General features: G+C 44.3%; 2 protein-coding genes across 2 annotated transcripts; both read right to left on the reverse strand.

Moving 5' to 3' along the window:
* Positions 1-95: 95 nt before the first annotated feature.
* LOC131289229 (cytospin-A) lies at positions 96-21452 on the reverse strand. The gene is made up of 14 exons (XM_058318441.1): positions 21279-21452; positions 20557-21056; positions 14807-15557; positions 14520-14696; positions 14332-14433; positions 6401-7255; positions 5993-6302; positions 4148-5578; positions 3775-3926; positions 3463-3669; positions 3270-3396; positions 1517-1645; positions 484-758; positions 96-418 (listed from the first exon to the last, which is right to left on the reverse strand). The coding sequence occupies exons 1-14, from the start codon at positions 21450-21452 to the stop codon at positions 329-331; spliced, it is 5280 nt and encodes a 1759-aa protein (XP_058174424.1). The 3' UTR covers positions 96-328.
* Positions 8520-10573, reverse strand: LOC131289230 (uncharacterized). The gene is made up of 2 exons (XM_058318442.1): positions 8818-10573; positions 8520-8746 (listed from the first exon to the last, which is right to left on the reverse strand). The coding sequence occupies exons 1-2, from the start codon at positions 10571-10573 to the stop codon at positions 8520-8522; spliced, it is 1983 nt and encodes a 660-aa protein (XP_058174425.1).
* Positions 21453-22419: the final 967 nt, after the last annotated feature.

Genomic DNA, 22419 nt, shown 5'->3' on the forward strand with positions numbered 1-22419 from the left:
ACTGTTCAATTATAACTATATGTTCAGTAAGACCCGTGCTCTTAAAGTGCCATACGTGTAGGAAAATGAAAGAAAACATAACTCGCAAATTTGTTATATGTATATATGTATTTCAACAACATCGATATTTTTTCCAGTTCATATAGCGCAGTAATTCGAGAGGATAATCTAATAAAAATAAATAACAAATAAAAATAGAGCCTTGAGGAATACGATGCTCGTTAGCTGCAGCAGCGTGAAATGGCGCAGCGCTTATGTAGCCAAAATTGAAGGCCTTTACGGTAAAAATGGTAAAATATGCAATGGAATGCACGTTAGCGTTGTTGTCTTAAGTTTCGAAATGTTTATATATGGCCGTTACGTAGCCCATAACCTGCTGCCAGTCTGGTCGTTCCTGAAGGCACATCTCATCAATGTTCTAGGAAAAAAAAAACCATATTTAATCCCACAACAACGTACACCCGCTACCGCGCCATTACTTACCAACGAAGTCTGAATGCCGACACTCTCCGCAGCAGCAAAGGCCAAACTAAAATTACGCCGTTTATCGTTCTGGTTAAGCTTATCGTAGGGCACACGGTCGGGCAAGTAGGTATGCATGATGGCGCACAGGGCCAGTCCATCGTTCCATGAAGAGCTAAAGTTTGTGATGTCGATATTTCGATATCCTACGGTTTTATTCTGGCACCACTTCAGTAGTGCATTGCGCTTCGAGCCTCCATTTTTTACCAGCGCGTTCAGGGGGTCTTTTCTTTCACCTATTCAAGTACAAATTAAGAAATATTTAGTGATGAATCCAATCGCGTATAGCAAGATAATATGGATTAAATCGTTACATTTTCAATCAAATTTTGGAGTAATTTTGCAACTACATATCCAAACGTTACCGCACAGTTTAAAATCACACGAAAAACATGTTTTTAAACATAAAAATGGTAAGGTTGCTAGCAATCATACAGCGTTTTACAGTTCACCTAGCAACCGGTGCAGTGTATGTAGAACATCAAGAATGATAGCCTACTGCAGAGTATTTGATGTAGAATAGCAAAACCCACAAGTGGCAACACAAACCGGTAAGTAGAATATCCATCACTTTCTAGGATCTACCAGAATGAAAGTTGTCTCATGGATGCTCGAAGTAGAGACGATCAGTTGAAAGGTACAGGATAAGGTAGGCTATGATCGCTTTTTCGCATCAGAAAACGAGCGCGAATCACAACAATCCTCGCAAAAGTATGTTTTCGACCGGAAAGCGATTTTCCCCTACTTTTACCTGCACCCCTCAACTGGTCGTGCCTACTACAAACATTCACGCGACAACTTTCATTCTGGTAGATCCTAGAAAGTGATGGATATTCTACTTACCGGTTTGTGTTGCCACTTGTGGGTTTTGCTATTCTACATCAAATACTCTGCAGTAGGCTATCATTCTTGATGTTCTACATACACTGCCCCGGTTGCTAGGTGAGCTGTAAAACGCTGTAAAGGCATAAAACTTAAATTTAATTTCACATACTTATGTCGTTGTAGCTATTTCGTCTCACAAAATCCATTGTTTTATGGGATATAATTGCAGGGTTTAGTGCCGCATTGCAACCATTATTGCTGGTGATAAGGTTGGACTTTTTCATCAGCAACACTGAGTCTACAAACGAAGTTGAAAATAAAAAGAAATAATGGAGAGACATTTGTAGGGGAAGAAGACAAGATTCACGAAATAAACAGCAGATGTCCAAGCTGAATATGGAAGATGGACCTAAGCTTACTGCCAACATGTTTAATGTGAACCCTTAGAAAGAAATTATACAAACACTGAACCGACCGTTAGTAAATAATAATACGTCGACTAACTAAAACAACAAAATACTTGAATACCAAATAGATACGAGAGAAGATTACGTATGATAATCACGTGAAATATTTTAATATTAAATACCAAGAAAAAAGAAATAATTAAAATACTTACTTAACTAGTAGAGTTAGTACTATTTAGTAATGGCCTTTCCGGGGTCATTGTTAGTAGTCTTCAACAATTTTGAAGATAATATGTAAAGCAACTAAACATAATGCTTGTATGCAAACAAGACAAATATGATTGCTCAGCAACGCTGTCATGCATTAGTTTTAGTAATTAAGAATAGACAAACAAAATAGAGTCTGAGTTTAGAGACATGGATTGGCGAACTGCAATTGAGATTTTTTACATACTATAAACGTTATCTATTTCATTAAGCCGTAATTAATCTCCTAATATTAATTTTCTCAAGTGACTTTCTTGAATTGCAATTTAAATGTTTTAAACGGAAATTTCATCTAAAGCCGATCGAAAACAGTCAACCCACGATAACATGTTTGTAAAATACTACGTAAAACAATCTGTTGTGCAGTCTCTGGCTGTGATGGGTATGGGTTTGCCACGATGCGTTTAGGTGAAACCATTTGGATTGTTCCGAGGTACATATAGACATAGTAAGTGTAAAATAAGGTGGAAGGATAGTGCTGGAGAAGCCCTCAACAAGCAGGAAAGCAGAAGTCATCAGTAAAACGGATTTGAAGCTCATTGAAACAGGGACAACTCACTATTCGACCGTACTACCAATTAAGTAAAAAACTAATGCTTAAATTTTATTTATCAGATTAATATGTGACGATTTCGTATCTACGTTATCTCGGTTTGACTGTAAAGAGGGGCAGGGAAGTGCGATTATGAAAATATTTCGGATTTTTTGATAAATATATGTGACTTCAAGCAAAATAAAAACATGAAGACAAAATCAATAAAATCAAAATATTAAAATAAACCTTTTACAAAAAATAAGTAGGCATTCAATTTCTTCCTAGTCTTGTTGTTAAGGTTCCTAGAATTAATTAAACCATATTCGGTCTTGTTCGATTTGTGCCTCACGTCGAGGTAAAATGAAAAGTACAGAATTTTGTTATTTTGTTTTTTACTTTTCCGAGAGCATACTTATAAATTGATACAGTCCCTTTATTAAGCTTTAATGGTTAGAGACACGTGCAGAGTGTTTGTGTTACGTTTTTCACCATATATTCCACTCCAACAAACTGATAAAATGCTCACGCATGCTCCATTACTTTTTGATGCAGTGTTATAAATATATATATAATGATTTTAAAAGGGTTTATTTGGATAGGAAAGATATAAAACAAAAAACAAAAGCTACTAGACTAGTGCAACTTACAACTCGGTGCAGCATGCTACTACTACTTGGGGTACCACTTGGGTGGACGGTGCTGTAGTTTATTACCTGCCGAAGCGATGGGTTTGGAATTGCTGTTCACATTGCTTCCGACGGTCGGTTGCTGCTGCTCCCGCAGCGGGCTTTTGGTGGGCAACGATGACTGAACGATAGCCGGCGACTGCATGGATATTTGCTGAAAACAAATTCAATCAAGCGGTTGGTCAAAAATTTGCCAATGCGTATAAAAACCAGAACTTACAAGGACGTTGTTCTCGTCATTATTATTGCCATTCACGTGACTTTTGACAACGTTGTTACTCATACTGTTGGTTTCATTGTTGTTGATAGTGTTATTGTTGGTAGTGCTAATCGAGGAATGTTTCGTTGGAACGGCTGGGTTGGCATCCGCTGGAATGCTGTTGATGCTGGAACTCGAACTGCATCGCGATTCGGAGTTTAGTTTGGTCTGCGGGCAAATGGTAAATAACACAAGACATCATGAAGCAATTTTGAGTTGCAAAGCCATATGCAAAATAAAATATCGTGTGCTTGAATCTAGCGATTACGTTACCTGTTTGGCTGAATTCTCAATACTCTCGATAAGACTCTTAACCGATAGCCTCGAATCTTGCCGCTGGATGGCGGACTTCTGTTGCCGACGTACGGCCATTTCCTGCTGCACGGTGGTGATGAGAGAATTTTGTGATTCTTTCGAAGTCAGCACTGTAATAGTGATCGGAACAACCATCAAATGAAAACATTAACAAACATAACGCATCGATAAGGTTAAGGGGGCTAGTACTATTTAAATGCAAAGAACAAGCTTCAGAAATTCTCAAGGCAGAAAACAAGATACAAACGATCAAACAGCACAAACAACACAAACTAGTAGCAAATGAAAGCACATTTATAAACATGCAAAACCGAACGAAAAACAAACTTACTAGACTTATCATGCACAAATGAACTACCCTTCTCTTGAATACTTTTACGATGTGGGATATTTTCGTACAACGACTCGGAAGTTTGCGGAGCAGCTGCAACCTTAGTACGGTTCAGCATAAACTTTGTGTTCGTTTTCAACGGCAGTTGCGGTGCAATGGTAGCTGCAGGTTTTAAATCTCTGGCCATTTGTCCATGCTTGCGCCTTCGCAGCTCTTCCTCCAGCACAAACTGATTCGTTTCTTCATCGATGACGTAAACGATCGTTGTCTTTTGCCCCATGGCAAGGCTTTGCTCACTGTCCGTTCGGGGTAACGGCTGAGGTTTACGTATCTCTGCTTTCGGTTCGTTCTGAGCGTTAAGAAAATTCGTAGTCAATTGCAGCTGATTGCTACCTTTTCGGACGCTCTCTGTTGCTTTCTTACGCGACTCGAAGCCCTCCGTTCGATACGCGCGCAATGCGTTCGTGTCAAGCTGCCTCTGCATATTGGCCGTGGTTTCCTCACCGTGTCTCGGAGCCAACTCGAGACGTTCCATTTTGGCTAGATTATTAAGACTCGAGCCACTGATCGATCGATCGTAGCGAAATTTACGAAATTTACTCAAATTCGAGCAAGGCTTCTGCGACATTCGATCAATGTCCGGAAGAATAAGATCGTCGGTGCTTTTCGAGTAAAACAATCCGGATCCGAAGTTTGCTGATGCGAGTCCACGCTGTCCGTGATAGCGCTGTGAACTCGCTTCGAAATCTTCGCCACGAGCCGTGGAACGTAAATCTTGTGTGCTCTTTGAAGCAAACCGTGGAATCGGTTTAAACAGCGCAAAGGAGCTGTTTGTTGTTAAGCTTTCCGTGCTTAATGATGCCGCGATTGGCCGGAATGCGGGTGGATTGACACGATATTCACCAGCTTCGTCGGACAAATCGTCATCATTCGCACTGCCACTTCCGGTCTCGGACGTCGGCGTGTAACCTTGCTGTTCATCGCCGAACGGAGTTGCTTTTCGTGGCGTGGGCATCAGTTCCGATTCATCCAGGTCGGATTCGCTGAAGTCGTGGCTCTCGGAGGACTCAACACTCGATGCAGCATCGGCAAAGCGTACAACCATTTTGGGTGGTTTCGATTTTGGTAGTGGCGGTGGTACATCCGAATCAGAATCTTGTAGTGCCGGAGGAGGAACGGTAGACTTTACTTTAAGCTGCCAGTTGTCTGCGGCAGGTGCGACAGTAGCATCGCTCGTTTGTGTTAGTTTACGATCGAATGAAAAACTGGACATTTGCTTACGAAGCAATTGAACACGTTGTGAAAATTCATCCACATTCCGGTCGAACATGTTAAGGTTTTCGGTCGAAGCATAAAGATCCTGTTTGAGTACGTTCAAACGTTCGTAGCTCAACTGTACATCATCTGCGTTTCCCATACCTTTAAGGGACTCTGTGAAATATTAAACTTTTGTTACAACGTGAACTAAAGTGCCAATAACAAGCACTTTGTTTCGATAAGCTTTGCTTTGGAACATGCTGTGCTTTTTATGGCTTTTGCTTTGTTATAACTCTGTGGAGAAGCCTATTTTTGTCTCAAACATCCTATAAAATTACTATCTACTGTTACTAATAATTTTAAAATAGCATTATTAACAATGATTTAATGGATTATTATTATTTAAAAAAAAAATGAATAAAAGTGTATCGATGCGTTTTTCATAAATCTACAAAACAACATATCCACCAAAATATGTTTGAAAAGACATGCAAATTTATCTCATATGTTTGGAAGTCTAGTACTACCAAAGGAAACATGATTCAACTCTAAAACTCACAAACTAACCCACGGTAACGATGTACTTACGTTTGTTGAGTTGTTCGATCTGCTGCTCGAGCACGCGCACCTTCTCCCGCAGTGCCTTGTTGTCTAAGGCTAGCTTTTCGCGTGCGTTTTGTGCTTCAGTCTTAAAGTCGTTCGCCACTCGTACCGTCATCAGGAGATCGGACTGGAAGTGCTCCCACTCGTCCGCTTCCTGCTTCCTAAGCCTAGATTCTTGGTTTAGTTCCTCAGTCTTTTCCATCAGTTTACGCTCGGTTTCACCGAGATGCTTCTGCGTTTCGGAAAACAGCGTTTCAAGTTGGCATTTATCCTCCAGGAGGCATTTGTTTTGAATCTGTGGAAGCGTGAAGAGAAGAAGAAACGCACGTAATAAAACGGTAGTATTTCTTAGTGGACACAGGGTAAAATTACAGGGTAGGTTAGACTAGTTACCTGCAACTCGTTAACCGATTCCTGCAGCTGCTGAAAATCGGTTGCTATCTTTTGCTTCTCCTGGATCACGGTTTCATTCTTGTACTCCAAGTCCGAGATAAGACATTTGGCGTTATTTCGCACGACCTTGCACTCCTCGTTGAGGCGCGCCAGCTGATCCTTCAGCTTCTGCACTTCGCACTGACTGATCGAAACCTGCTCCTGCAGCGACGCAACCTGTGTCTCGAGCTGATCTTTTTCTTTCCTCGCGGCATCGAGCAGCTCCTCAAGATCCGTTTTATCGCCCATGGCACGGTCCTGCTCGAGCTCATCAATCTTTGCCCGTGCATTCTCCAGCAGCGTCGTCAATCGACTTATCTCAATCAACTTCACCGAAGCATCCTCCTTCGACTCCATGAGCTGGCCGTTCACGTCCTTCTTCTCTGCGTTGGCGGCATCCAGCGACGACTCGAGCAGACTAACGCGCGCCCGGGCACGCGAAACTTCGGCCGTGCGTTCGTCAAGAATTCCCTTCAGCTCGTGCAGCTCACCGTTGAGCTCCTCCTGTTTCAACATCAGCCCTTCCCGCTCGTCTTGGGCACTCTTTAGCAGATCGACCAGCTTCTGCTCCCGGTCCGTGGGTGTAGCGTCCTGGGGGCTCGGCTCACGGAGCAGCAGTTTCTGCAATGTACCGATCTGCGTGCGGGAGTCTTCCAGTTTTTCCGTCTGGCGACACAGCGATTGGAAAATGACATCCTTTTCTTCCACCAGCCGCTCGTTATCGGTTTGCAGTTCCATTATCTGCGATTGGAGGTCGGCCAACTCCTGAAGCGTGGCTTGCAATTCCTCATTCGTAGAGTAATGGGTTTCTTCCATCTGGGAATGATAACAAATGTATGGTAAAATGTTTGCTTTGTTTATTAAATGGTGCGCAACTTAGTAGTGGTAGAAAAATGATTGAATGCACGGTTCTTGATTTCTTTTAAATTTCAATTGGAAATTGAAAATGGGAAAATAAATGCGTTTCGTCACGTTATTCCAGCAACCTTACAAAACCTACCTTTGCTTCAATGTACTGATAATTTTGACATCCCTGTGCACCAACAATTTAATTAATAAACATATTGCAATAATAAATATAATAAACCAATAAACGCAACCAATGAATCTGAACCTTCTTGTTCATGAAAAGCTTTATAATTCTCAAATATTTATGAAACCCAGAAAAGTTACTAACTTTGCGAACTTTCTGGTTGCTCGATGAATCAGGATCAGCAAAGAATCAAGAGGTTGGTACGTCATGAATCTTTGAGATTCATCAATGTCTGAAGAATCATGAGTCTCATGAACTGCATTCAAAACTCATCGAAAGATTCATGAAGCAAATTCAAAACGCAAAACCTTTACCGAACCCTTGTCTAATGTTTAACCCTTTGGCGTATCATACGTGACGCGTAGGCAAAAGAAACAAAAGGAGTACAATTCGTCCAGAAAAATACCAATGACATTGCGTTAATGCCTTTTTCTAAAGGAAGGAAATACACGATTCGGAATGCGGAAGGTAACGAAAATTAATTCAAGCATTTCACGCAGCCGTCCTGCGAATGAGATAAAAGAACATCCATTTACACCAGCGAAAATGAAAGAAAGCATTTGAGAAATGCCCAGATCCGGCCCATTAGCAGCAATTATGAATCGCCATTATATACCCGGGAGCTGGCCATAGGGGAGCGCAAACTAATGCAACGAACGAGCCCCGCTACTTGTGGAAACTTCTTCGGCTTGTTTTATTCTGCAACGCGAAGCGTGCGCGTTGTAAGTACCGGGCAGGTGTGGTTGTTTAAAAAATAAATGCCATAACCGTACAAGACTTACACCGGTTCCCGGCACACTGAGGAATATTGAAAAGAGCCACAAATAAAGGCGATAGTTCCATTTCATTTTTTATTTCGACTTGTTGTAAGTATCTAGGGAACTGAACATTGATTATAGCCAAAGCTTAACAAACAATAAATACATACATTTTTGCTTAACCTAACATACACTAGAGATACGCAACACACGCGCTGAAGTACTTCATTTTCAATACCTAGGATTTCTGCTTGATGTTTCTTACAAAGATCGTGTATTTTACGTCCCGTTAGGGTCCCGTGGTGCATACATCCACGCGGTTATCCGGTGGAGGTGCCCGGCACCAGCGAGACGTGATCGCACCAAGGCTGATCAGCAGAATGATCAACGAAGAAAGCCCCAAAATGATGCCCGTAGTCACGTCATTCAGCGGTGTTCCCGGGTACGGATGCATCGTCATCAGGATCACTTCGGCGCAGCAGTTTAGCAGCGAGAAAATGGTAACCAACACGTAACCTTTTGTGGGTGGAAAATTAGTTAGTTCGCCAGGTGGTTCACATCAATCACACACGGGTTCTTTGACTTACCTGACATATAGTTACGGTTCGGTAGCCAATCACACTGACGGGACTTGAAGCCCAGTATACCGAGTGCGATCGCCGAAAAGCCTGCCAGTATGCCCATATCCAGGTAAAACTCGCGTCCCAACTTTGCCGTCATGTACAGGCTAAGGCCCGAGTTCATGAACCCGCATAGGATCAGCATCAGCGAGACGGCCCCGATCGTGGCCGACGCGTTCGCCATCTTTTGCCAGGATTTGTGCCCGATCGGGGCACCCTGACCCCAGACGGACTTGTCCGGATCCAGCGGCAGCGGTTTTTCGCTGTAGATGTCCGAGTTTAACCGCGGACTAATGATGGCGGTCGTTGGGGGTGATTGTACCGATTGTTGTATCGGTTGAAGCTGTTGGAGCTGGTGTTGCGGTTGCTTCGGAGTGCTGGAAACCATCATCGGTGGCGCGGGTGCCCGACGCTGTGGAGTTGTGCTGGGAGTCAATGTGAAGGGGGATGGTGGTGGCGGTGGCTGGCTACGCCATTGAGGTGTATTCTTCTTCTGCGGCGTGGTTAGCAGCTCGTGGAGTTTCAACGTGGCGGGATTTTTCTTTGGAGTCGTCTCGCCCTGTCCCGGGTGGGTTGCTTTCGAGGGTGTCAAGGCAAGCGATTGCTGCTGCTGCGACGGTGTTGGTGGAAGCTGTGGCTTGGGAGTCTCTCGTCGGGATCCACCGCGTTGCTGCTGGTGGTTCAACCTAGCCGACGGTGTCCTTGCGGGCGAACGATGTATCGCCGTTGGGTCTTCGGCTCCGGTCGCACTGTATCCGCTGTTTCCATTGCTGAGGCACGTTTCATCCTCGTCGTCGGCCACACTCGGTATGATCGCGTATCGGTGCGCTCGCCCATTGTGCATCTGGATGATCTCCTGGTTTTCGTCGACCAGCTCCTCGTCCTCCTCGGTCGGCACCATCTCGAAGCGCTGGTTGTTGCGCTGGTCGTACAAGATGAAAGATTTCGAGCCAAAGTCGGACGAGAACGCATTCTTCAAGCGCGACCCCGAGTGCTGATCGAGCGCCGTCGAGTGGGACGACATCATCGGTGGCAGACTGCGAAACTGATCGGACAGATTGTGCATCTCCTCTTCCTCTGCCTCCTCTCCATCGTCTTCTTGCTGGTCCTGTTCCAGCGTGCGGTCATGCTGGAAGCGCTGCCGTCCGTTCCCGCCCAGGTTCGGCACGCTACCGACACGGTCCAGAAACTCGTCACTGCGTGACGCACCAACACAACCACCGCCACCGAGAGACAGCTGCCTTTCGTCCACAACACTGTACTTGCGTACCACATTGAAGGGAATCTCTTCCACCGGAACCAACGCATAGCGGCTCCCGCTAGCACTGCCAGCGTTGTCCAACGATGCGATCGGCTGCGGTTGTGCCGATCCAGTGGAACCACCAACGGGACCATACCGATCGAGCAGACGCGCATTGACCAACGGTTTTCCCGGTATCGGTGGCGCCACCTGCGGGCCACCGGCCGTGCGTCGATCGAACGAGGCCAGCGAGTGCTGCCGGTTGACGACTTTCGACGAAATGCGATGGTACGATCGGGTAAGCTGTTCGTTGCGTCGCGTACAGCTCGCGGCCGTCATCGTTGCGGCGGCAGAAATCGACACAAGCGAACCACCGCCGGCCATTCCGGCAGTCTTCGCTGCAGCTGGCGTCGTCGGCGCAGAAGAGTAGTACTCGCTCTGCTGGCAAAATGCCGGATTTGTGTAGTTATGCTGGGTCGACATGTTGGTGAGGGCGTTTATTTTCTTCTTTCAAATTAGCTTTATTCTCACGTTGAAACGAACTGACTATTACACTACACGACACAGGGACACTTTTATGATTTTAAGTATTTTTCCACGCGTTTTTTTTTTTGGGTAACGAAACTCTATATACTAGCACTATTAAATCTGTAACATCCCTCCTGAGGCAGAGCGTTTCTGATTGAGCACAGAAAGAGTGCATCCAAAAATCCGTTGGTCCCTAAAACCAACATCGACAACACGTTCCGAGGACGCACATCCTTTCTGCGCAACGGTCGAAAGTGTTCTGCGCAACCCCTGGAACCCAGGGTGTAAAAGGTTCGGGAAACGGGCTTAGAATAGGGCTTTCTTTTTCCTTCCGTCGTTGCCTTTGTGTCCAACCACCAGCAGAGACCTACAACAACCCCCCGTGTGTGCGTTCGACTCAGCGGAGGGGAACGGACGGGCAAAAGTTCGTTAAAAATGTACACACATGAGCTATGTACAAGGGAAGAAAGTCATCGTCAGCATCATTACCATCATCAGAACACGACGGAGCGGTGGTGGTGCACCGTCGTTCCCCCTGGTAGTTTTTAAAATGTGTAACCGTATAATATGCCACCTCTCTTCCCTATGCTGCGACGACAGGGTAGCACGCGCCATCACCGCTTGGGAAGCGGTGCGCAAGGCACGCAGCAGAGCAGGATCAACCGGGGACCAACGTGGCGACACATAGGATACAGAGGGAACCGCTCGATCACATAAGGGACCAAGTGTCCGTACGGTTGGCGGCGCTTTACCTTCATATAACGAGGAGAACAAGTGGGAGAGAGAGGAAGGTACAAAAGAAGAGCATCCATAACCGTAAGGCATTTCCCATCTGCCCGCACATTTCCCGCATCTCTCTCTTTCCCTCCCTCATTAGCCCGTTGACTTAAATCGGAAGTGATCGAAAAAGGCAGCAGACATTCCGTGCCCGTGAAGATTAAAGGCCCGCTGCAGACAGAAAACGAAAAACAGCAGCGCAAAGGACACACCCGGTCCCTAATAAACTTACACACACGTGCGTCACGCGCATGTGTGCGTTTGTGTGGATTACGACCGTTGGCAGCAGGACGAAAACAGCTGTTCCTAGAATTGCTCAAGTTTTCTTAGGGGAAAATCGAGATTCCAAGGATCGGAAGTTGCTTACGATCGAAATATGCATCGATGCTTACGGATAAATATAGTCCAATGATACTTGAATTGTGCACCCCCTACGGATGCAGTCCAAATGACAACGGGAACATGCATGTATCAAGCTGAAATGGACAATTTTCTTCTGCGGTTGAAGGAAAGAAAAAGAACGAACATCTACGAGTTACTCTGCTTCTTGCCAGCTCTCGAGTCTCAAAGCATAAATTTGAAGGCCAGCTGCACCGAAATCGTACATAACACTGGCACGCGCGCCTTTCCGATCGTGTTCTCTGATATGGGTGACCGACGGTATTGATAACAGTGGCCTTATATACCCGACCCCTGCTCAAGGGAGTTATCTACCCTTTGGCCAGCAAGGGTCGGAAGTGATAGAAACACAAATGGCACACCAGTCGGACGACACACCGGTAAACATTGCGCAATGGCAAGAACGTGTAACGTACGGAGAATACTGGCTTGTTGGATTCCATCAAACGTTTCCATTCATTGCAAGAATGTTTCGCTCGAGACAAGCGCATGTTTGTTCTCTTTTTACCGTTGGAAATATGAAACCGGTAGTGAAGGTCGTCTTTCGAAATGCAAAATCTCCACAGGAAGTAGACATAGTTTGTGGCGTGTCACAAACTCGATACGAACTATGTACTGCAAATAATTTACATTATAATTAACATTCAAATGGAACAGTGTGCTTTTAAGAATGAGAAAGTTGATACCTATGGTAACACTGTATGACTAAAGGATTCATCTGCATTTGTCTAAACATGGGGAATCAAAATCCCGATAGAATTGGACTAGATTTTGTCAATTTGACATGAACCGGAGACGACTATGGTAAAAGTGGAGGCATTGAGGAGTGTTCTTCTCATTGTGAAAAAATTAAGCAAACAATGGTTCAATATTAGATGCAATACGTATGCTGTATACATGCACATTAGAGAAAATAACCCTAAAGATTTATTGTTCTTTTGAGAATAAAAAAAACAATTGTTGTTGTTTGTTGATGTTATAGAGGTTTTGAGCTTCTCGGCTACATTCGCCTCTAATAAAACAATTAATTTTATCAATTGCGCATTGTTTAGTAAGGCTTCAAGCTGATCCCTATCCTTTTTAGCTACACCCTGGGAAGCATGAATAGCATCACCATTTCTTTGCCAATAGTTTTTTTTTAAATTTCCATAACATTAGTTTTTTCCAGTTTGGTATGTAATTACATTTATCAGGTTCACAACTTTCAGGTAGGTTACGAGTAAATTAATTTAGTAAGTACTTAAATATATGAGTATTCATAAATTTAAGTAAAATAATTTATGTAAATGGCGGTAAAATAAAAATAGCAGTGCTTTATCAGCAATCGAAGGTATTTCAACAAAAACTCAATCAAAACACCCTCAATTTTTTTTTTTGACAATATAATCAGCATAAACATAAAAAACTCCGATTTATCCTACTGAAAAACGAAATCTAAACTCAACAAAAACTTTGTTCAAGTCAGTTTGTTTCTAGTATTGTTGACTTCATTCTTCTAAGGAGATCCACGCTAAGGTAAGCAATATTGGCAAACATTGGAATTGTCTTCCAATAAATCTGAAGATATGAATATGAAGTGTAACAGCAATAAAAAACTAATGTGGGGTTCGCTATCACTGATAATCAATCATTTGACAAAGTCTGTCTATGTTTGCTTACTTCCTTGCAGTTAACGGTTCATGTGAAATAGGAATTCGTGTGCCTTTAAGGGTTAAATATGGAGCAGTCGAAGAACCCCGACCCAAAAAATCCCTATCTCGGATAGTAAACGTTGTACACATAAAAAAGAACAGGAAAAGCTGTAGCAACAGTTTGGGTCACAAGATCACACAATCTTTTGCGATCCGTCTAATTTCTTATACGGCTTCATTTCGTGCAAAATTGTGTGCCAACAGCAATTACTTCTGCTCGCCATTGGTGTGTTAGATTATGCTTTTCCCCGCCAACCAGGGGATTACACATAAGCGTTATCATTCTAAATTGGAAGTCAAATAAACGATGAACAATTGGAGGTAAATAAGACGGGATGACTTCATTGAATGGCATTTCAATTCGGAACACCGTCGTTGCCGAGATAAGCGCGGACCCAGTGCAAACTATTTCCCCGGTAGCCGTTAGAAGCAAAGGCTACAGACGGTGCATAAGATAAACAAATCGTAAACTGGGTTGGTTGGTTGCGGAACAATTATTGTTTTTTGGATTCTTATCTTTATCACTACGGAACCCTTTAATTCTTATCACTATGGCACAGTTATATGGTAAGAAGCGCTAGATGATGTGAAAGATATACATAGATAACATTAGGTGGAGGAGGAATCAGTCCCACGAAACAAGAGTGTAGTATGTTTTGGAATGTTGTCTAAATTCCATTCCAACTTCAATTCCACAGGTACTATTTTGAAACAAATATTTAAATAACTTCAATGAGGGATTGTCTTGTATAAGGTTGCTTCAAGCACTGTTCAGAACGTAGCATCAATCATATTTTCCACAAAACGTTTGAAAATAGTAACAGAAAACATAGTTGCACAACTCACCTGAATGATTTTATCCTGCAAACAAGCCACGGCAATTTCGCTGCTCGACGATTGCTTGTCCCAATCGGGCGTAACGCACGGTGTTCCATCCGCGTCCATATTCTGGAAGGATCAAGATAAGGAGAGATTAATATAAGGATCAAAGGATGACTTGGGTTCGAGTGTGCGACTCATTGCAAGCAACTTACATTGGGCAGGGCGATTGAGGCCGGTGCCGAGCTGTGCAACCGCTGCGTGTTGCGTATGAGCTGCTGCTTTTCCGAGTCGGACAGCGGCGACTGGACGACGGTTTTCAACCGATCCCGGAGCGATTCGTTCTCGTTTAGCAAACGGTGCAGCTCGCTGTTACTTTGCTCGTGCGATGCCTACAAGCGAAATGACAAAACAAAAAAAAAAACGATCCAGTAAGTGAATATTCCGCGCCGGACAGTCCGATCTCTGTTTTTCCCCCTTCCTCACATCCCACCGCGCTTACCTTTAGTTTAACAATTTCGTCACGCAACAGCAACAACTCCTCCTGGCAGTTGGTCATCTCGTGTACCTTCTCCTCCAGGTGACGGTTTTCTGTTTGAAGCTTCTCCAGATGCGACTGCAGTTCGGCTACGCGTCTACTACTTTTGCCGGGTGATACTGCTACCGCCGCCGCCAGTTGCTCTGGCCCCGCGAAACTGATCGCGGTTAACTGCTCCATGCTCGCACTCATTCCTCCGCTTCCGGCATCGACGGCACGCTCCTGTACCACCAATCCTCCGTCGCCTCCGGAAGGGAATTTGTTCAGATGGTTCGTCGAGGCGGTGCCGCTCGGGTGATGATGCTGTGCCATTTGTGCCATCTGCGACGCCGAGGCCGTCCGGGTGTGTTGCGGATGGTGCGGGTACTGCTGCTGCTGCTGGTGATGATGATGGTGATGGTGATGATGGTGCGAGTGGTCCAGCTTCTCCCGGGATCCGTTGAAACGTTGCTGCGGTCCCAGCAGGCCACCGCCACCACGGGTTGATTGCGCGGGCTTCGCACCGATCGAATACTCTAAGCTTGAGACGGATGCGGCACTCTTCAGCAGGGCACCGCCACCGTTGGCCGACAAACCACCACCAGCCGCGGCACCACCGATGCTAGTGATGCCACCTGTCCCAGCATCCCTAGCGAGGGCACCGGATCCGGGGGATGCCGCCGTCGACGATGACGAAGACGATGACTGATGTTTCGTCCCCGACGGACCTTGGCCTCTGCGGAACAGTGATTTTAATTTGATCATCTTCTTCGTTTGTTCTGCTATCACTGCTTTCCTTCCAGTGCGTTCCGTTTGCAGAAGTGGGATATCGGGAGGAACCCCTGTCGCTTGGCAACAGGTTGTGTAAAGTTTTGCAAATTTTTCTATCGAGGATACTGCTTCAGCACTTGTTACATGGTGACGGCGATGGTTATGCACTTTTATAGAAACATTACACCGTTACTATTCTTCTTCATAGTAACCTTACTAAAAGTAAGCACTTGCTGTTATGCTCAGCGAACGATGGTCAATGGAATGTAAAAGTTCTCCATAAAATCTGTTCACTCGTGATAGAATTGAAAACCCGAAATCAGGTTAACGAATCCGGCGAAAATTGACGCTGCCCCGTAAAACTCTTTTTGCGGACCGCGGCTGGCATTAATTGACCCCTATTAAACGGTTGACCATTCCACCCGGTCACATATTAGATAACTCATTGTTCAGCTGCTTTCTCTCGCTAGTGTTGCTTGTTTTCTTTGTAAAAGACAATGCTTGTACTAATTGTGTTTATTAGGGATGTAGAGTAGTAAAGTAAAGCGGAATTGGAAGTAAAGCGGTCCAAGTATTATAGCTCAAATACTGGACACTAAAATGAAGCAAAATGTGAGTAAACTTTTACTGGCAATTATTATTATTCACTGCTCTCTGCATCTTTATTTAAATGCTTGATTATTGATTGCTTGATAATGTGAGAAATAAATGTCACACAACATATAATAAATGCAAAGCAGAGTATAAGAAAACTTCAATAAAAATATAAAAAACGAGGTTGGGTGCCAAATGAACGAGCAAAAGATGCACAATACCACCAAAAACAGATCCTGGTCGTGTTGCTACTTGAAAATTGATTTTCTCACGTATTAATGTTACGAAATATAGCAACAGTCTTGCCAGATTTGATTATTCAGCATTTGATATAACTGCTTCATAAAACTATGGTCACTCTCACACACCAGTATGACGTATAAGACAATAGTTAGAAAATGGAAGACGATTTGTCCTATTCATGTCATTCTCACAGAGTTAGAGCAATAAAAGTTGTTACTTTAAATCATTTTTGATATAAAACAATACACGATGATACTGACAATAAAACAAAAACGATACATTCAACTACACGTGTTTAACAACGAAACTCAATAAGACATCTCTTATGAACACCTCTCTTATTCAATGTTATACACAGTGCCGAGGTACGATCATGTATATTCCAAGAACATCCACCTCTCAGTGGTATTTGCGAATTTCACAACCAAACTTTTGATATCATTCCAACAATTCCAGTTTAAATTTTCCCACCAACCTTTGCAACATTGACTTCGTCTGCAAGGATTCAAAACCAACCGCGCACCGCCGTTGGTGATGGTCAAAACCAAAACAACAAAAAATAAGTCAGAACCAGAAACAGGTTTCCTTTTGTTTTAAACTGGATTGAACGCTCGGCACGAAAACCCATCCGCATGGGAGCCAACCGTTGCGGATACCGGAACAACTAGAACGTAAGTGGAGCTGATTGAAACGGAGGCAAGGGGCAATTTTAAACTTAAAGGAGAATGGTTTCGCTGTCCCACCAATGCGAGTGTCTTTGTGGCCATCATCTTATGGCGGCGATGGAGCTGTATGTGCGTGTGAATGGTGTACCCCTTCCTCCGTGCGTCAATTGCAATCAGATTGACCTGCGTTGGAAAAATCCGAGAAACGCAGCCGGTGATGCTGGAGGTAAACGAGAGCAATTTGATATGATGTCGACCCAAGCAAGGCACCTTTAGGACACGGGAACGGATGGAGGGCCCAACAGAGCGGTGAGTGGGTGACTACTGGGACCAGACGTAACGAAAACCGGTGCAACCAAAGGTTCGTTAACGGAACGCATTGGCGCGCTGCAGGTTGTGTGTTTGGAACTGCATCACCATCACATAAACAGCTTTCGAATGATCAACGCGATGCATCGGCGAGACACGCGTAAGGTGGACACGGGTTTATTTGCGCTACCCACCCTTCTGCAACTGCCACCGTTTCTCCGGAAAAGGCTAGTTGCATTTGGCCACAGCCGGGTGCATCGATTCACGGATCGCGATGGTGGTGCATGCGACAGTCGTAGACAGACTAATTAATCTTATCGTACCAAGGTCAGGTTTAGTTTCCTTAAATAATCAGCGACCGTGCGCAAAACGGCCGCAGCAGCCATTTCACGGGTCGTTTTGCGGCCCACCAGCTATAAACGAACGCCACCATCGTACGAATCACCCATGCGTTTTACAGGTGTTTTTCTTGCAGCCACACGCTTTGGTAAAATAAAAAAAAAACTAACCACCCAAGCAAGACTGTAAGAAGCTCCAATTAATGCGCCAACGGGCTAATAATGGTATAGCGTAAAGAGAGGCCAGCAAAGGACGGGTGTTGGCGTGGTTTCGGTCTTTAGGTGTTGCAGTTTCATGGGGTGCAACGGTGGTGCAAATCTGTCGCAGATCGAGCTGGGCCACGGGGTGGAAAGTTATTGCTTTTGTTTTGGCTCGGTGCAAGCCGAGCGTGTTAAACCGTTCCTCGAGCCGGCCATTTAATAGCAGTAGGCGATCGCCTGCCATTTAATCCCCCAGTAGGCGATGTTATGAATGGGACGAAAACGGACAGCAAATAATAAATTGCACAAACGGAGTAGGTGATCTTCGTGCACAGTAATCGAATGCAATTATACGAATGCAGTTTAAGTGAAAAATAAGACACCCAAATCTGGTGGTTTTGTACCATTCTAATTGATTGTTACAAATAACTAACACCTTCGAACGGCGGACAGCCATGTTTGGCACGTTACGCAGTCACATGGTGCTCCTCCATATCCGGCTGTATTTATCTATTTCAAGACAAGTTTTAACAGAACGTTTGCTCGCGTCACGGTTTCGCCTCCAGCGACGTGATTTTTCTGGCCGTCTAACAGTGGTTTGCTATAATAAACAGTAATTTCCCTTCTGGTGCAGGCGACTGAGCACGATTTGCAATTCAATTCATAGTGTGTCCGAACACACATTCTTTGGCATGTCATTTCCAGACTACTTCAGACGATCTTGCACCAAGGCTGTTAACAACGCGCAAGCAGCATACTTGATCGCTCGCTAGTGCGTGTAAATTGTTGTAACGCTTCAACGACAGTAGGGTTGCACACGTTCCCTTGCCTCCCGGCGGAGCCTATGCCACCGGGGATTATATTCTATTTCTTGTTTACAAACAACTCATCCAATATGTGGTGTAAAGGTTCGAAGGGAATGTCTTTAAAATCCCCTTGCAACGGCGAAGATAGGCTTGTGCAACTCTCTGTGAGTAGAAAGAATGTTTGTTTGGCACATTGTACCTTCACGTCAGCAGCATACGGACTACACTCTCACAGAGAAAGTTACGGAAAACGCAACGGCTAGACCACCGCATAAAAGGGATCAAACGCGCCAGTTCTCAAAGAGAAAGCAGCCCAGAAACACACATACGGTAAATAATAATGAGCCTTTTCCTCGCGAAGACACACCACCGTCAATTAAAGTGCACAAGGGGTGTGTGGAGTTAGGCTTAGGAGTACCGAAAAATGGTGCGCCAAGTCGGGACTGTCAGACGCAAGGAAGAATTATGAGTTGCGCTCTGGAAGAAAGTGGGCTGGCTGGGAAAAAAACTGGGCAGTTCATCACTACCTCGGCGGCATTGCTGTCCGGAGAGGATTGTTTGTTCACATTCTTATTCAATCACGATCGTTTGACTGGCATTTCTTAGCAATAATCGTATCAGCACCGCTGGAGAAACCTTGTACAGTCTCGACTAATGAATGCACCGATTTTCTTTAGCACACATGAAAACAAGTAGTAGGTGAACTAAACTCCACGAGTTGTGTAAAGTAATTACACGCAATCACTTGGTATTTTCGCACTTAAACACCATGAAACTTTTTGTACAGCACACTTTCCTCCTGTTTAAGCACATACGATTAGGTTTTCGTTTTTGCACACTCGCATTCACCACGGGTACCGTTGTGTACAGCTTCGTGGCGTCCCAAGGCGTTCAGTTGGTGGTTGTCGCTAGCAGCGAAAAAAAAAACAAAACCATCCAAAGGGACAGTTTCATTGCAGGGAAAGAAAACACAACACATACACATTACAGCCAATCTCGAGCTGGTAGGCCGGGAAACTAGTGTAAAAGCCTACATAGAGCACCTCAAACTCAACTCTTCTTAACGCGAGTTAAATGCGAACACAACTACGACGAGGAAAACAACCACCGCGGCTTATAGCGAAGATGAGAACGATCCACTTTGGAAGACGGAACGATCCGACCGGACGAATCAAACTGTGTAGACTGCACTGCTTGTCGGTACGTCTCCGCGGTTCAATCGCGGCACACAAGCCAACTGTCAAACAGGCGAACCGGTTCTGCGGTACTGGACCGAACCGTTCGACGATCGCTGTCAAACTGATCGCCGTTGTTCCGAGTTTCGTTTTGAGTTGAATTTAACGAACAAATTGCAGTGCGGATTTTTCGTCCGTAAGATATCCGTAACGATGCACCGGCTCGACTCATCCAACTACTTTAGCTCTAGTTGGTCGGGGTTTCGGCCATCGAAAGCATTACTATGGTTTTTCTTACCGACATGCCCACACCTCACCAGTGGATAAAGGATTTCACGAAGGAACCTCGTAAAATGGAATTATCGCCTAGTCATGGCAAACTTTAAACTAATTAAGACTTCATTGCCATCCAACGCGTTACATCATAAGGCACTGTCGATAATCCAACGCGCTGCTCTTTAATCCTTTCGCAAAATCGAAAGTACATTGGATTGTGCCAGTTGATTACTGTTGTTGCACACATAACAACTAGCATGTTAGCATATACCTAATTGTATTTAGGTTACATAGATCATCGATCGATATCCCGCTTTGCAAATGGAAACAGTCTCAATTCTGATGAAATATACCTACCTCTGCCTTCCGAATCCACTCAGAAGTGGTTTTCTCTTGATAAATGCACGATCCGGAACGGCGGAGGAGCGATTTGGTTGGCTCCTTGTCGGTCGCGTTAGTATTTTAGCGTTTTCGCCACTGTTGGCTCCGGGAGCTGGTGGTGCCCTACGTACCACAACTAAACCTGGCTCGGAAGGACTCGTAATCGTTGAAGGAGCCGACGTGCTGCCACGGCTGGATACTTTCGAAACCTCGGAGCGCCCTGAAATGGAGGACGTACCTGGAACAGCAACCGTTATCGGCCGGTTAACCGGTCTTTGGCTCGATGCCGACACTATCTGCCTATCGAATTCCGATAGCACCGATCTATCGGACGGGGCTCGCCTTATGTTCACCAGAGGGACAGCAGCATTCAACTGTGCTGAGGTTATCGAAGAATTTCTGGCAATATTTACGTGGTTCAATCGCTTCTTATTGATTTTTGCCGTTCGATTTCCAACACCCTTCAACGGGACAGCCTGGAAGAGAGAAGAACAAGGGGACAAAATATAATTAAAACTATTTCGCCAAGGTCATTGCGTTTAGGTTTTATGTACAGTTCCGTTACACAGCCCTTGCGTAGGTTGACTGTTATCTTATTGTCACATCGACAGAATCGAGCGATAAAGAAAAGGTTACACATCACAGTCTACTGTACAGAATTTTCCTATGACGATGTACTTATCGCAGAAACCACCTACCGCCATCTTCGAAGAGGATCCTTTAAGAAACTTGCCACTTTTGTTTTCGTTCGCTACATCTGAAGGGTTTTGTGGCGGATTTGCTGCCTGCACGACCTCGTCAATAGATTCGAACGTATAATCGTCGTGCTGCCAGGAAAATACATTTCGCAGCTTTTGTCGTAAACTGCCCATTCTATCGTAATTTGTCCACACGTTGTATACTCTTGACGGTCAACTGTACTACTAACATTACGTCGGCTAATGAAGCATACAAGCAGGTACATCCATTCATTCGAATTGCTGGAAACTGATAAGATACCGCTGATACGGTTTGGTCGAGTGGTCGTGTAAAAATAAAACTTCTTCCATTCGGACTGTGACGCTATCAATTGATTCCAAGGGAGTGAATTGATACGTACCTTATGTTCCAATCATACGAATTAATTTGAAACAATTGCATTTGAAAATATTATGTACAAACACTTCATCTCACAATTGCATCTATAATTTTGCTTGTACGGCGACCAACTAATACGGAATTTTGAGTAGCACATGAAGCTAACTCGTATTGCATTTATTTTATCTGAATGATTAATCTGCACTATTGGGTTTATATATTTTCGCAACAGAATATCACGAGTTAGCATTAAAGTTTACACAAAAAAACCGCTTAAAAATGTCAGGAGAATGTGTCGCATTGTTTGTAAACAACATTTACCGGCTACTTACCAAACGGACTGCCTACAGAACGAGCGTATTTTGCATGGACAGGAAAAAATCGATGCATCGGCGCTTATGTTTATTTTTGATAGAGCACGCATTTCATCGATTCAATTTCCTTTAGCCAATTCACATTGTAGCAATAGCATAGCCAGCTGCAGTCGCAAACTTCATTTGCATACAGCGTATAACATTTCGTCCGCAGTATTTGCCGCAATGCAGTTTTGAAAGTACCATACAAATTAACACAAACCACTTTCACAAAACGTAAATGAAAACATTAAAAGGATTTCTGTTGTGTCTGTACTTAGAGAAGCTTTTTTATCTCGCAAGGACACGCATTTCGACAATACAAATTACAAGCAATCCTAGACGACCATCCTAGACGGTTTTTATTTTCACTAAAAAAAATGGAGAAAATAATACACAAAAGACGCAA

The sequence above is a fragment of the Anopheles ziemanni genome, chromosome 3 (genome assembly GCF_943734765.1).
Source record: "Anopheles ziemanni chromosome 3, idAnoZiCoDA_A2_x.2, whole genome shotgun sequence".
Classification (NCBI taxonomy): domain Eukaryota; kingdom Metazoa; phylum Arthropoda; class Insecta; order Diptera; family Culicidae; genus Anopheles; species Anopheles ziemanni.

Bases quoted from the DNA above. Each gene is read 5' to 3' on its own strand.
- LOC131289230 (XM_058318442.1), bottom strand. From the start codon at position 10,573: ATGTCGACCCAGCATAACTACACAAATCCGGCATTTTGCCAGCAGAGC. The intron at 8,747-8,817 runs GTAAGTCAAAGA...CACCCACAAAAG, and splicing joins GAACCGTAACTATATGTCAG to GTTACGTGTTGGTTACCATT.
- LOC131289229 (XM_058318441.1), bottom strand. From the start codon at position 21,452: ATGGGCAGTTTACGACAAAAGCTGCGAAATGTATTTTCCTGGCAGCAC. The intron at 3,927-4,147 runs GTAAGTTTGTTT...TCACTATTACAG, and splicing joins ATTTGTGCATGATAAGTCTA to TGCTGACTTCGAAAGAATCA. The intron at 759-1,516 runs GTATGTGAAATT...GTACTTGAATAG, and splicing joins AAATAGCTACAACGACATAA to GTGAAAGAAAAGACCCCCTG.